This window comes from Pleuronectes platessa, chromosome 1 (genome assembly GCF_947347685.1).
Source record: "Pleuronectes platessa chromosome 1, fPlePla1.1, whole genome shotgun sequence".
NCBI classification, from domain to species: Eukaryota; Metazoa; Chordata; class Actinopteri; order Pleuronectiformes; family Pleuronectidae; genus Pleuronectes; species Pleuronectes platessa.
This window is the reverse complement of record NC_070626.1, coordinates 9787774-9804392: the sequence shown is the minus strand read 5'-3', so window position 1 is coordinate 9804392 and position 16619 is coordinate 9787774. Positions and strand designations below refer to the sequence as shown.

At 40.4% G+C, this 16619-nt stretch overlaps 1 protein-coding gene across 5 annotated transcripts in view; it reads right to left on the bottom strand.

Annotated features, from left to right (window-relative positions):
* adcy7 (adenylate cyclase 7) overlaps positions 1 to 16619 on the bottom strand; it is a 55705-nt gene that overhangs the window by 23787 nt on the left and 15299 nt on the right. For all 5 annotated transcript variants that reach the window (XM_053424132.1, XM_053424151.1, XM_053424159.1 and 2 more), the window contains exon 2: positions 2592 to 3319. In XM_053424132.1, the coding sequence (XP_053280107.1) occupies positions 2592 to 2756 (165 nt within the window). In that variant the 5' untranslated portion in view covers positions 2757 to 3319. The remainder of the gene's footprint in view (positions 1 to 2591; positions 3320 to 16619) is intronic.

The following is a 16619-nucleotide window of genomic DNA, read 5'->3' as shown; positions in this document are numbered from 1 at the left end:
AATAGCTTTTTAAAGGGAATTTAACACAACATAAATGTGAATGTGTTTGTTCATTTGTGTGTGAGCAAGAGACTAAACCAACATGTGAGCATGTCCAGTTCATGACGGAAGACAGTGAGGGACACAATATCAATCTTATTGATAAAAAACAAGTGTCACAGAGTCAGCAGCAACACAATGGAAGGAATGTTGCAACGGTATTTCCAGCAGAGGGAAAGTAATATAATCTCTGGTGACAGAATCGGTCGGTTCAACGTATGAATAGTTGGGGTGACTGACTGGTCCACTACCCGCGTTCAAGCCAAAATCAACAGCATGAACACGTGCTTAACTCCTCCCTGTCCGAACCATTATTACACTCACTGCACTTTCACTACCTCATTGCTTTGACCACCATTTCATGATTTAGTTCTCTCTGGATTCATTTTCTACAGTTTAGGATTCAAACAAAGCCAATATTTATGATTTAGTGTGAGTGCAGAGCAGGAGGAGTGTGCCTCAGTGAATATACTTAAACCCACAAGTCAAGACACCCGGATTCAGGGGTACAGTGCTATAGCTGACCATGACCTCTGACCTCTCTGCATAGAAAACAATTTCCTAATAATAATAAGCATTAGCTAACCATGTACCTGATGTTGTTTAACGGAGGTGTTCTTCACCGACCTCTTTATATAAACCAGGGGAAGCAGCTGAAATACGCACTTTCATGTCTATTTAAGCCTCGAGTCCTTCGTGTCCTTCTTCACATTCAAACAGTTACACAAACACTCGTACATTCATGCTTCTCAGCAGCTACTGAGTGAAGGGGAGTTAAGGGTTTTATTTAAATAGTTCTCCTGAGAGAGGAGGACAGAGCTTTTCATTTTTCACATTTTCAAAGACAGCACAGGGAATCAGACTGATCATCCTATTTCACTAACCATACTGAACCTGTACATCCTAATTTAATACAGTGCAACGGCCATAACATCAAGGTCTATGAAGCCCACAGTGTCCAGTTTTTTGTCCTTCCCATCTACGTACATTATAGACATCATAAAAGTGGACTTTAACGGAAAGCAGTTGTATTTATATGAGACTGTACAGGTGTATCTAACAAAAGCTGCAGAGTGTAAACTATAAGCCATACATCATAAATACTTTTCAGTACTTTCCGAGCATAATGACTGGGATTTAAATGTATGCAGTTACAGGGTCCTGATGTCATACATACTGGCCCACATCATAAAAGTAAGTCCTCATTAAAGTCCTCTTATTAAACCTGTATTTCTTTCCCTGCTATGTGTCAAGTCAAATTGCCTGCTGTGACAAAAGATAGACCTTATCTGACATCTGTAGTTTTACCAGTCTTGTAAGCATGACAATATGCCAGAGCAGGTTTGTGCTATTTTAGATACCTCCATTGTACGGTTTGTCCACCAGAGAACACTGGCAGTTATTTTTATTTTTTTTAAATGTCCCTTTTGGTGTGTATCTCGGCCATGAATTAAAAATTTTAAGGAATCAATATCAAGATTGTTAATACTATGTGCTTGTGAAAATATACAATATCAGATTTATATACGAGCCTTAACTGCAGAAAAAGCGCCTGCTGCTGAAAATTGAGTTTTGATAATCTGGACCATCTCCATTGGTAATTATATTTAATCTGAAGATAATGGTCTTAAATTTGCTTATCTAACATAATTCTATCAATTACCCGCCAACGAAATCAATTATCTTTGAGTGTGAGAGAAGAAAACCGATTATAACCGCTTAATGTAACTATGATCTTGGTTACTATTATCAGGGCAGGTGTGGATGCGTAACATACAGACTGTCATTACGATGCGTTTCAGGAGACATAAATCTAGCTGAGTATAATTACATATAAATCATTTTGTGCACAGCACTTTTCAGAGTTACTGCAAAGATTTCTGGTATTAACAGCATAGTCTGAAGCCATTTACAGATAACAAGCTATTGTAGAGTGTAATAGAGTCGACCTGTATTCAACTCCACATAACCAGCATTCACATCAGTCAGATACCTGGTTCCAAGATGGAAGCACGCCAGTGAAGTTACCTGAGACTTGAATTTACCACAACCTGATAACTCTGACTAGCTGGGAAACGTGTATATTTAGAGTTTCCACCATTTTTCTGTAATTACTACACATGTAACATTTCAGAGACCATGTTCTGAAAACAAACACAACCTCTGTTTGCATGAAATGTAAACACTTTGACTTTTGGTTTAGCGAATCTTCCACCCCCTGCACCATGGAGACCACAAGGGCCCAGAAATACAAGGTAAATAAGCAAAGTTTTTCGGGAAAATATGTCATCACATTGTTTGTGTCATTTCTGCCATGAAAACAGCTAAACTCCTCATGGCGATTACAATTGACAGTATCAGTGTTAACAGTTTGGACTCCATATCAGGATGACGTGTGATAAATTAAAAATAATATAGTAAATAGGTTGAGATTGACAAAACACACCAAAAACTAAAAACTAACAAGATATTGTCCGATTTTCCGAAGAAGTCATCAAATTTATTGACTATATATGGTGAAAAATTTCATAAATGTGGATGTGAAGACTCACCAGTCGAAGAGCAAAGAAGAGGATGAGGAGGATTCCACAGGAGAGCATGGAGAGGCCCAACAGGAGCACCAGCGGCTGATACTGGCTGATGCAGGAGAACTTGCGGTACAGTGCCTCATTTTTCAGCTCCTGGTCATTTAACAGGTACTTCCCCTTGGCTGGCATGGCTATCACTTCTTACAGAGGAGGCATAGCAGGTATTAACAAGGATCCCCAGAGAGCAGGAGTGTGTGTCTCCACAACTTTTCTTGAGTGTGGGAGCAAAGAGAAAAGTCCAGAGTTCTTTATCTGTTGGGGGCGCCTCGCTAGCTCATGACGCTCAATTGAAACTTGTGTTTTTTCTCCGGTAAGGCATCTTGAACGTGTAGTTGCTTCTCACAGCTTTATTGTAGCTCTCTCTGCTAGTCGTCCTCTCTTTCTCTTTCCCCTTCGCTGGTCCTTTTGTGTCTTCTATCCTCTGTCTGGTGTTGGCAGGCAGACCCGCTTCATCCTTTGCCAGCTACTGTGTTGCTCCCTTCAGTGGGTTTGAGTAATAAGCCTGTGGCCGGGAGACACAGAATAGGAGGGGAGGGGAGGGGAGTTTAAGAAAGGGGAGGAGAGGGATACGGAGGAAGAGCAGGAGGAAAATGGGAGCTGGTGAGGGCAGCAACAGAGATCATCAGTGATCCCACCACGGTTCAGGATATGACAGACTGGTGAGGTCAGCAGCTCCACTCCACAGGAGGCACCTATGAGGGTAAGGAAAGAAAAAACTGAGAGGGAGAAAAGACAATTGACCAAGGGTCCTATGGAACAAACACACACACTCACAAGACTAAAGATATCACTGCTCAAGCTAAGAAATTCAAATTAATAGAAATTATAATATAATATCATATTTCACATAGGTGTGTGTTACATATTGGAGATGTATGACGTAACTGATTTTAAAAAGGACAGACGTACATTTCCAAATCCCTTCAGGAGCTACATGCTTCTGCATTCTTGAACTCTGTGATTTCCACAGTCCAGAAAACCCTGTGTCAGTTCACCTCAGGGTCCTGGCTTATTTTGGTCACAACTTTCACAGAGAGCAGCAGCCATAATGACGGGTTGCACTGCTACTCAGAGTAGCTGTTTTGGTGCCATTTACTGAGCAATATGCAATGTTGTGGAATGAAGTCCTGTACAGCGACGAACAACACAAACAACTTCTACACTCTCAAAAAGCTGAATTAACAGACGACAGATCCAAAGCTGCAGTTACAGAAAGGAACAGATGAAAAACACCCAAAGAAACCATAGATTACGTTTGTGAAGTTATGCTACCTATTAACATAACATTGCATACATTGTGCCAATCTCTTCAAACAATTAGAGACCTTGAACCAGCAAAAGGCAGATACAAAGGAGCTGAGGTAATGGATGCATTCTAGAAATTTTTCTAGAGGTGCCCAGATTGAAAATTAAACTGTTTAAAAACCAGAGAAACAAGAATCTGGGGGTAATAACTAATGAGAGTTGTATTTTTGCATTTAGGAAAGAAGAGACGCTGCCTTATAGCTCGATAAAAACAATGTGAACTTTGCACCGCTGTCAATTGAAACCTAATTTCCTCCAGTTGATAATATCGCTGTCCCAGTAAGACACTGCTCCATGTTTGTGCCTCACATAGCAACTGCGACAGATGCTATTTGCCATGAAAAAGCACACAAACACACACCCACCTGTTGCATTGTGTGCAAGTGAAGAGTATGCCGTAAGGCTTCAATCTTGTAGTGATAAAATGCACTTCCACAGTAAGCAGTGTAACGACTGGCCTGATGGTCATTTACAACCAGTTTTAACTTTCCCTTTCACTGCTGCTGCCGCTGGACAGAGCAGTATCCAGCCGGCTCTCCCCTGCCTCAGATAACACACCGCCTGAGGCTTGAGGGCAGTAAAAACTCAAGGAAGAGCAGGGAGGTAAAACAAAGCATATTGTGGTGGGGGTGGTTGTGGGGGGGGGGGGGGGGGGGGGGGGGGGGGGGTTGTGTCCTCCTCTTGCTTCAATGAGAACCAGCTGGTCTGAGAGAGGAGGCTCCTGATGTTTACTGGCTGTTTACACTGGGGGGAATAATGTACTCCACATACCTACTATATACCATGTGTACATCTAAAACATCGGAACGAGCACACACAGCACTGATGTTCATTCTTAAATACGTTACCATCAATGCCATCATGAATGGCAGACGAGGCAGGGATGAATATTTCACATTCACTATTTTTTTGAAGCTCAAAAGCACAGGGATGTTAAGTCAAGGTAAAAGCACTTATCTGATAGTCCAAGGTATTTAAAAGAAGTGGCAACATATGAGAAATGCAAAACAGCTTGCTTAGGCACCATTACCCAAACAGTGTGTGTGTGAAAGAAGACAATAGGGGAGCTGTTATCATACCAACAGCAGATCTCAAGGGAACAAGTTATCAATGGACCCACGGATGGTGTTTCTCCCTTCTATAAATTAATCTACCTTCTTTCTTAAGTTCCCTCAAAAGCAATTATATAATGGAATACAATTGGTTGATAGAAAGACAAAATAAACTGTTTGTATGCTGATATGCACTAATGTTAATTTAATTTAAAAAGAAAATTAAAAACAAGAAAAAAATTGAATTTGTGTTTATATTTGACACAAAATCGATATATTGATATCGACAGGGAAGCCAATCCAAGCCACTGTGCTTAAATCGATGATCGAAGTCAGACTTTTAGCCCTTTAACAGCTGCTCTTAACCTACAAGACCTCTCATTTACCTCATGTCAAAAGTCCATGCCCCTGATGACGCTTTTCATGCTTAAACTCGGAAGTTGCCATGGGGAGAATGTAGCAGCATCAAACCTGTGGTTTTCACTGCAGCGCTTAGACAGGGTCAGGGATGTACGCTTCACTAGAGCCCAGACTCTCAGCGAGCGGGGATGAATAGCTGAAACTGTGCTGTGCCGGCTGCCAGGTCTCTTAGCTTCCATAGCTTCACTATGGAAGCTTGGCAATTGAGGGAATCACATAGCAGCCTTGTAAACTGGCGTCACTGAATCTTGGAACGACAGCCGTACAAAAACCAACTAACGTCACTGGGCGCCGGCTGCTGGGACGCAGGAACGGAACGGCCCCCTTGTCAGAGAGGAGGTGAATGGAAAGAGAGACTGCTCCCCATTTAAGCATGTGTTTTGTAGAAAGCTTCAGGACAACAGCAATGTGGCTGCGAGTTGAAACCATGCTGGATGGATTTTCATTAAATCACAGGGGGAAAATTATACATTTCCGTAACACTATTCTTCTCAGTTTTGTTCAATGTAGATGAGTCATTAAACAGTGTTTATCTCTATTTAATATTTTAGCCATCATTAGCCAGACTGAGTCACCAATTTGTTCAAACACACACAAATTTCCTAATTATTAGGAGTAAACAAGGCCCAAGGCTATGTTTTATGAACACTCTTTCTATTGACTCTTTCTATTTATCATAGTGATACGACAAAGACATAACATATATATGAAACATGTCATGCTGTAAATGAATCGAAACAGTAATACAACACTAATACAAATAAATTCACCTTTAGACAGAGAAAAAGTAAAAAAATATGCTCAGTGAATCCACCAGTTGCATCTGCTTTAACTTTATAAAGAATTGAACCCATATGGGAAGTTTTGATTGAGATGTCTGCTTCGCTAATCTGTGGTTACCCTCATGTGCTCACAAGCAAAGAGCGTTTTTAACTGCAGAATGACATTTTCAGCCTCACAGGAAACAAAGCAGGCGTACGCATCTGCTGGGCAGCCTAAAGCACCAGACTAGGGCAGGTGCCTAAGAGGAAACCTTTGAGGGAGGTATAATGCAGCTGCATATGTCCCCCAGATTGCTACTACTCTGTATTTCAGCAAATTAGATTTGAAAGAAATTTCTGACTGTCAGCTTGAAAGATGGCTATTTGTCACAACACGATTGGAGTTTTTCTCCATTCTACGTCTCATTGAGGAGCAGGATATTGTAATTTCACATGAGCATGGAAAGGTCCTCATTTGAGATTGTGATTTACTCCGTCTGAATGCTAGCTGGGAATCATCTATCCCTTTCCTTTATGCTCAGTAATCACCTCACTGGTAATAAACCAATCTTATCCAAAGATCTGGTCAGATCTTCACCAAACCTACGCCCAATTTCAAAGCCCTTTCACACAGAGCAAATAAGCAGGGCTAGTTAGGAAGCAAATCACTGTGCTTTTTCTGGCTGTCTTTGTGTTGGCATTCAATACGTTTGGACAAAAAAAAAAAGGGTGAACTCTGGTAAAGAAAAGAAAGAATTTCTCAGCTCATGCTGAACAGAGCCAGGGTTAAAGGTGATGTGGGTAAAGGTCAGCTTGACCAGAGGAACCAGGCTTTAGGACATTAGCTTCAAGCATCTTTCTTACTAATCCCTTTCATAAAGATGATGCTCATTTTCTGAAAAGCTATTTGATCATGTTGACAGTAAGTTTGATGACATACACACACGTACACACACTGCTCAGGACGCCTTACTATACTAGCATAGATTTCCATTCATTGTAGACAGCCTAACCAAAACCTTATCCCTAACCAAGACTAATTCATGCCTAGGCCCCGACCTCAACATAACCACAATTCACACTTCACTTCTAACCTTAAGTAGGACATCAGCATGTTTTGCTTCATAAGGACCAGGCTTTTGTCCCCATGAGGTCTACTGGCCCTGACAGCGTTACTGTTTATGCTGGAGAAGATTGTAAAGCGGTAACAAAACAAGAACCTACACGCACACACACACACACACAAGCACACACACACAAAAGGCCCCTGCTTGCACCAGCATATTAATATGATTATTACGTACAATGAATAGATCAGTATTAATTGCCCAAAGTTAGTTTCAGTCTTTAAATTGGAGAACGTCTGCACCGTTCAGAACTGGCTTGGTGGAAGGCTAAATACATAATCATGCAGTAGCTTGCTCACACACAGTCTTTCCATAAACAGATGACTGATGTATGTACAGCAATGCACCAGGAAGATTAGATTAAGCCTCCTGTCCTTTCCAGTCTCCCCTCCTCATCACCCCAGTACTGTCTACTGGTATTGAATTAGCTGCGTTCACCAGGAGGAGCTGCTGAAACCTAACAATATTAACAGGATGCTATCTCAGAGCTGATTTAAGCTTCAAAATGCCATTGCCTATAATAAATACAGGAAGTGCAAGTAAGAGCTTTGCTTACTCTGGCTGTTACAGCTCAAGTGTTTCACATTTCCTCCACAAAAAACAGCATCGCATCACCAGAAGTGAAGCCATCAATCCCACTGTGTGACACAACAGCAGTGCAAAGAGGTTTATTGATTGAAACGTATATGTGGAATTTAGATTTAAACGTTTCAGCCATGGGGCAAATCCAGTATTTCAATAGCATTGACTGAATTAATCTAAGCCATTTCCTTGACATGTACTCTTTGGACTTGAAAGGAACTGCATGCTCACAAAAGATAAATCTTGTCAATCTGTCACTGAAGTTCTGCCTCTAGCACGATGTCAGCTCAGTTGCACAGAATGAAGTTGCACAGCGTGAGGTACAGAAGTACTGATGTCACGGCTGGCTCTGTGCTGCACAAAGGAGCGGAGATGTGCGCCGTCTTCACTCATAATAAATAAAGGTTTAGTAAAGAAATAGAAATCAAGCAGATTCAACAATAATCACTGTGTGTTGATCAGCATCAGTGGTGTGTGAGAGTGTGTGGATGGGTTGATTGATGTATGGTGGGTTGTTGTGTTGCGGGGAAAAAATAACAAAAACAAATAGTGGAAGCAGTAGCGGTCGAGTTGTGAGGGGGAGAAAGCGCTCTGACCACTGAGGGATCTGCTTTTATAACCAGGAAGTTGGCCAGGTGCTCCCAGTTAGAATTATCCCCTTTGCTCCTCCCAGTCAAGGTCATGGAAGAGACACAAAGCAGAAAAAGTACCAAGGCCGACACTATGGAGCCGTCCCAGAGACATTAATGTCTTCTTCTTCCCCGGTGTCCTTGTGCTTTATCATTTGCAGATCCAGGACTGCAGCTGCGGCCACATGGTGGATCATGATTGCGGATCTTGGACTGAGATCATGGACGGTAGATCATGATGATGGATCTCGAATCAGAGATCGTGTTGGCAGCTGACCAGGGATAGTGGTGGTGGATCATGATCATGGTGGTAGCTGATCGTGGATCATGATAATGGATCATGGATCGTGGTGGAATCTGATTGTGGTGGTGGATCCTGATTGTGTTGGCAGCTGGTCATGGACTATGATTACAACAAGACTGCTTGATACACAATACGCCTAATCACATTCTCTACCATGACTGACAATAACGCCTCAATTCATTTCTATTTTAAAAGTTATTTACATAAAACATATGTATTGTATCAGATACTAACACAACTGTAGAAAAGTTAATCTCACACACTTCATTTGTTAATGAAATTCATAATATGAACACTCAAATTGCTGATATAACAATAAAATATAAAATAAATGAAAATTAAGTGAAAAATATATGCTATTGATTAGGCTTGGGATAAACATAACAATAATTGCAGAAATTAGGACAATTAGCTTAGATAGTAAAAGTATTGCAACAGGTTTAAATTAATTCATATCCATTTTTTCGGGGAAAGGCATGGGTAAACATTAAATAAATGCTGACGGGCAGCTGGTGAGAACTAAATAAAAAAAATGAAATTACAATTCTTTTTAACATATAAAACAGCGTCTATGAAGCCCTGTTAGCTGCAAGGCTTTATTTAATTGTGTTAAGCCTATGATTCCACCTAAAGGTTCACTTCCACTCAAATACCTATCACTACTGACACTGAACTAGCTGGAACAAAATTGACAGTGTACGTGCATCGAAGTGTGATGTAACCTGATCTCTTTCTCCCCCTCTCCAACCCTCCACCCCCATCTCTCTCTCATTTCTACTCCCTCTTCACCACCCTCCTCATCGCTTCCCCATTCTTCTCCACTCACCCTAACCGGTCGATGCATATGGCCGCCCACACTGAGACTGGTTCTGACAGAGGTTTCTCCCAGTTATTGAGGGAGTTTTAGCTCCCCATAGTCCTAAAGTGCTGCTCATTGTGGGAACTGTTCGGTTTTCTATACATAATTAAGGCCTAATTTTGTTGTGATTTGGTTCTTCTATTACAATCGATCCTTCAATTTGCCTAGGACTTTTGTGTGAAGCACTTTGTAACCTTGTTTAGATAAGTGCTATAGAAGTAAAAAGTTATTATTATTATTATTTTCAGTGGCATGTTGTAATGTTTTCAGTGCATGGCAGAGGTTTCTATAGACAGGAATAACGTTACATTGAAATAACCGATTTGTAAACACGCTGACTTAATGTGCGTCTCCCTTGTGGCTCTGTTTGGAGGGGGACACTACCAGCGACTGGCACTTTGTATCCAGGGGTCAGGCTCAGGGAGAGACTGGGACAGGGCATTTGTGTTTACCAGGCCTTTATTGACAAGTCAAGTAACCAAGTTCAACATTCTTACAATATGAATTCTGAACAGTTTATGTAGTGAACTTAGAAATATGTGGTAATGATGATGAATACTATACATGGAATCTTAAGTTTCTTTTTTGTCAGATTTTTTTTATAATATGGAAACAAACTTGAGAAGAAAATCCGGGTGGAAAGAATGCGCTGCAGTGAGAGAGACCATTGTTTCCAGCTGCTGAAGTCAGCAACATCCCCATGTCAGGTTTCATAACTGGACCTGCTCCATCCTGTCACTGCGGAGTGCTGGGGCCCGTCCACCACCACCACCAATAAGAAAACCATAATTATCCCTCAGTTGTATGGCAGCCAGCTTACTACCAGCCATGCCGTTCATAGAGAAACATCTGCAACCAGCACAGTAGAGCGCTGTTTGCACAGATGAACAAAACCTTAGGTTGTTATCACGAAGAACTGCTGTGACAAAAATGGGTGGTAGCTTCAAATCAGCCTGATGACAGGGATTTTCCGGGCTGACAAATAAAGCCCCTGGTGCTGACACGTCCATCTGCTGAATGTCCCCTACAGTCCACTGCCATAGCTAGTGTTGTTTTAACTGTGGTGGATTACAAGCACCTATTATTGCATTGGTTCACTTAAAGTGTGGCATGTTGTTACTAAGGATACAATTCCTCCAGAGGTCAGTTTGTAAAACATGCTGCAGCAAGTACATAGGTTAACACACAGCCTACAGTGGTCTTATCAAAGAGGTAATTTGGTGCTAAGGGGGCAAGGATTAACTATTCCCAACATTCAGTTGTCAGGCAGTAAAGGAAACATATTCCATGACGGAATCCTCATTCAATGCAATCCCTGTTATCTTTGGGAGGCACTGACACTCACACACACATACACACACACTCAAACACACACAGTGAATGGGCAACATTCCAAAGGCTGCAGCTGCAGGAAAATCCCTGTGTTTCTGTGAAGGTTTGACCTGCACACCTGTTCACCTGTTCATTCAGGTAGTTGACTATATGCATATGGTTAAATGCTTTCAAGTGCAGTGGACCTAAAATACGTACCATCACATTGCATATACACAATCCACTATGTCTGTGAATATATTTTAGATCCACAAATTTAGCTCATGGATGTTTGTACAAGAGGGCGGGGTCTTGTTCCACATTAAAAGCAAATTAAGGTCAAAGCCGCCTTGACAGCTGTGAATTACACTACACGTTGACAATTGAATTACGCAATATCAAGACATTATGTAAGACTGTGTGGGTTGATATATGGACCGTGCTTGTAATGCCAAAACTTGTTTCAAATGAAGTTAGTTAAAAGAGTTAAATGTGAAATTTTCACTCTCTCGTTAAAACATTAGACAGTTTTGATGACTGTAAATTTCCTTGGATTCATTTAACATTCTGGATTTTGGTGATTGTATTAGTAATATGTTATACTGGCTATGAAGAAATCACTGTCATTACCAGTATTTCAACATTTCTGTCACTGGATAAATATATCCTGTTTCAATAGCAATATTTTAAATGTCTGCAAACATAACTGCTGATTATCATCTATCAACCATAAATCAGTCAGATGTGAACATATTCTATGGTATTCTTGCATTGCTCTTCCTTTTCATTATATGCTCTAATGGTGGAAAGATGTTTGCAACAATAACATGGTATGTTCTTATGTTCTGCTGTTTGCCAATAGTCCCACTTAGGTTGTGTGTAAGAGGATACAAAACATGTATTTACTGTTTTATGACTTGCACTTTTCCTTCCAATGCAGATAATGTTCTGGTGTTTTGATATGATGTTATACTATGGTAAATATTGTATGAGTTCTCTGCCTGACAGTGAGAAATTTAAAGTCATGTAAAATCAGGTATTAAAAGTCAGGCGATCATCTACAGATCTGAAAAAGTAGTTTAGCACCAGTGAAGATTTTCTCTGCATGAGAGTTTCTGTTGCGCTGATTCCTGCAGCGTTTACTGGAACACAGATCAGCAGCTCTCATACCAACCAATTTAATGTTCAAATACATGGTGCATTAGTGTGACATTGAACTAGAGCTTTTAGATTGAGGGGATTAAAATTCCCGGGGTGAGTCCATGTGCAGAATGCGACCTCATCCTCTGTGATATTTAATCATTGTGTTCAGATAAATCAAAGGATGTGTCTGTGATAGCATTCCAGCTCATTGCTGCACACCATGATCTCCTCTCTACTTGCAGTGAGAAGCGTCTCCAACAGAACCGCTGCAAATGGTGTGTGTCAAAATATAGAGTCAAACAACTCTCACATCACAACATTACATAAGGTGTTGAGTTTGCATTTGAAAGGATACAGAAGCAGATAACTGGAGATAGGAAGGTGAGAGTAATGGCTTTGGTGTAAAAGGAAATGTATAAAGATTAAAAGCATGAACCATTGTAAAAAACTAAATGAACATGTGACCTGGAGAGCTGTGAGATTGTAAAAACCAATGCTAAAATGTTATTCTGCTTATATGATTAGGTCTTACCATTTAGAACTAAGCAGAAATATGAAAATGAAAGAACCTTATGGGACACATATATATATACAAGAGATGAATGTTTGAACACTATGGTCATATTAAGACACGTATTACTTCTCACTGCAATGTGACCTTTAACATTAAACATCATAAAAGACCATGCAGGCAAACAATTGGCTTTTAATTATTTTAGAAAATGTTTAAAATTTGCATGAAAACCGCCAAATGTCTGCTCAATCATGGAAGCAAGGCAGTGAATGTATTAGGTTTTAGGGTCGTGGGCCAATCGTGACCTATAACCATTTTCATTTCTAGTTGATAACAAATCTGCTTCATTTTAATGAGAAGCATCAGCTGCAACAAAACAAGGGTTCCTTCTTTCTCTTAAAAAACCTGAAGCCCCCCCAATAATGCCACATAAGTTTGCTTTCTCCCTCAACCGATGACAACACAGCTTTACCCCACCTGTCGCAGAGCAGCAGAAAACCAGCAGTGAAATATAGAGCGAGTAAGAGACAGTGACAAATGATTGACAGCAAAGCAGAGAACCAGTTGTGTACAACGGAAAAATCAATTATATAAACTAATCCAGAGGAGATAAACAGGAGAGTGTCATGATCTCAAGTTTAAGAAAGAAAATTCATTCAGATTTTTTCCGCAGGCGTAGTGGGTAAGGGGCTGTTGGTAGATTCTAGTCATTTACAATGTATCCTGAAAGATTAAGTCTCAAGCAAGTGTCAGTGAGGAAAATGAAACTAAAAGTGTGTATTAGAAAAAGTCCCCTAACTATAAGAACAACCAAGAACTATTTTGAGAGATATGGTCTGCAGTGACCTTCAAATAGAAGAGTATCCACACTTTCACTTACACATTACAGACCGAAGAAGACTACTTCAGCATTAGACGTGCTCTGCAGATGAGGGCGTGAAAAATGCTTCTAAAGAAAGAATAGACAGACTTAGCTTGTGACAACAAATATCTGGAGTCTATTTCCGCCAAGGAAAGTTTTGTTAAGTACAAACTGAATAAACTTTTGCATATGCCCTTGGTAATGTTTTATTTTCAAATAAATGACTGACTCACTTTGCATTCAGGTAGTATGTCCAAAATTATGTTGGATGCATTAATGTTAAGACCAACAATTAATCGTGATTCTTCAGTGTAAAAATGCTGCATATTGCTGAATATGCTTTTGCAAAAAGTACCAATAACTTGTTTGACAGTTAATCAACGGTTTCATTGACTCTTACTTGAATAAACCTGTTCTCTGATTATGTGTTCACCAGCAGACTGACTGAACATGCTCAGTCCTTGTGTAAATCATTTTTCAATCAATTGAATTATATTTCCTACATGCTGCTGCAGACATATGCAAAACTAAATGACGAATAATGAAATGTATATTGATGTCTGTAAGTTTACCTTCTTAACTAAGGGAAATTTGCAATCATTTCTGTGGACTGGGCATTAGTCACATGCGATCTACGCACATTTATAATCTTACTTTTTATGTCTGCGTGTTTGGTTCAATGTGTATGAAATATGTTTATCTTGTCTCTTTTTACATATTTTAATATTGACTTATGCACAGCATGGAGTGGCACTATACATTTCGGTGTATCACCATTCCATGATAATAAAGGCTTTCTATGCTAAATGTTCTTACAAACTGCTTTTCTCACTGTAGGGCATTTGTTCATGCACTGCATGTGGGTGTGAGGCCAGGAAGGATGCACAAGCATGCTTTGCAGAGGAGGGTGGGATCTGCAGGAAGGGTAGAGTGAAGTACAAGTACTATGGAGCAGTATGAACCTTGACATAAACAAAATCTCAGACTCTTGCTCACTAAAATGCTTCTCACGGCAGCATTTATGTCTTTGCTCAAGTATAATGTATATAAATATATACGTCATGCACATATATGTATATATATAATTGAAACATATTCATGAATTGAAATGAATGATATGATACTGTCAGACACACACAAAGTCAATAAAAATGGCTTCCACTATCTATTTCTTTAACATGGACTGTACATGACACGAGTGTGCACACAGGGAGGAGTCCGATTGGCTGCAAAAACTACAACTGCTGCCTAGCTCGAGCTCAAACACAGAGGACCGATGAGTGTTTTCAAACGACACCGCAGATAAAACCCTCACACACTTACAAGCGCCATTACACCATCCTGCCAGAGCTGAACACGTGGCTCCGAGACAAGTGGTCATGGCGGCCAACAGTGCTATTACAAGAGGGGTGAGGTGGGCTTATGTGACAGAAAGGATGTTGGGCCCCAGTCTCCCATCCCTAAAAGCACCACTGACAAGTTGCCCTTGAGCCAAGCAATTAGACCCCGGGTGGGCCAGCAGAGTGTCTCAGACGCCAGCAGGATAACACTTTGATTTGTGGTTTCGCTAGCGGCTCAGTAATTTGCAGTGTTGCATCGTAGTGTTTGTAAGGGTTTCCCCTCACACCAAAAGACCTGCACACAAGGCATTAGGGGTTTAGGAGAAGTCCTGCCACTACCCTTGATCAAGGCATTAGTGGATACGTTGGCGTGTGTCCGCAAATGTCTTAAGATGATCATGATAGTGGATCGTGATGGTGGTGGAGGGTGGTGATTGATCCTGACCATGGATGGTGGAGATGGATTGTGATGGTGGAGATGAATCATGATGCTGGTGGTGGATCCTGACCATGGATGATGGAGATGGATTGTCATGGTGGAGATGGATCATGATGCTGGTGGTGGATCCTGACCATGTATGATGGAGATGAATTGTAATCGGGGTGGCAGCTAATCATGGACTGTGACTTCAACAAGAATACTTGATATACAACACGCCAACTCACATTGTCATTTGTCATTGCTGCTACCATCATTTCTTTCAGACATTCACTTTCTTTTTAAACATTGACACAACTTTCCATTATGTTGAAAATGTATTTCCGACCTTTTAATTCATGTAATAAATACTGTTGTTTTGTAGATGTGTTCAGCTACAAGCTTCATTTATTGCACTTCTGTCCGCCATGTTAATAGGTTTTTATGGTAGTTTCTCCTTAGTCTTGTTAAGGGTTAAGGCCAGAGGAGGTTGCACCTTGCTAAGAACTATGAGACCAATTGTGATTTGTGAATAAAACAAAACAAAACAAATACAATTGGATTTATTGATTGATTAATTAGAGCAGGGGTTTTCAACCAGGGGTCCGCGGCCCCCTGGTGGTCCGCGACGGCATTGCAGGGGGTCCGCGAAATTAACTTTGATATTTAAACACATTTCCAGATTACTCTTGAATATCGTGAAAAATATCTAAAATAAGAAAAATATGTCTAAAATAATATAAAGGTGATGAGGGGAACCCTGAAACCGGCTTGGGGCTAGAAACTGCCAGTTTCGCATGCACTCCCCTGTGCATGCGTGTTAAAGGGAGATGAAGAAGAGCGGTTGACCTAGGTAGAAAAACTCTTCGGAAGATTTGGAGATGTAGTTTGTGTGATGGGAATTTTTATTTTCCCAAAAAGAAGGCCCAAAAGGGCAGAATTAATAATGAAAATATTAAATAAAACAAAAGAGCGAAAATAAAATACTTTGTAATGAGAAATTTTTTTTGGCAGAATAGCCAAAACAATTAATTGCAATAGCAGTCAACTTTACCACGTTTGCTGGTTGAGAAACAATTTCTTAGGAGAGTAATAACAATTACGTCTATCGAGTAGCAGTTCTCCCAACAGAATGAATAGACAAGCTTAAATCGGGCCTAAGCACGCCCCTACAATTGGCACAAACCATGATTGTTATTGATCACCGTTACTTTAACGTTCTCTCAACATATATATATATATATATTCCAGTATAGCCCTGTGACGAATGGTTAGTCACATTGCATCCTTCCCTTCTATTCATAAATATATTTGTTCTATGTGTGTAAGCTTATACCTGAAGAATGTCATCGACAAAATATATTA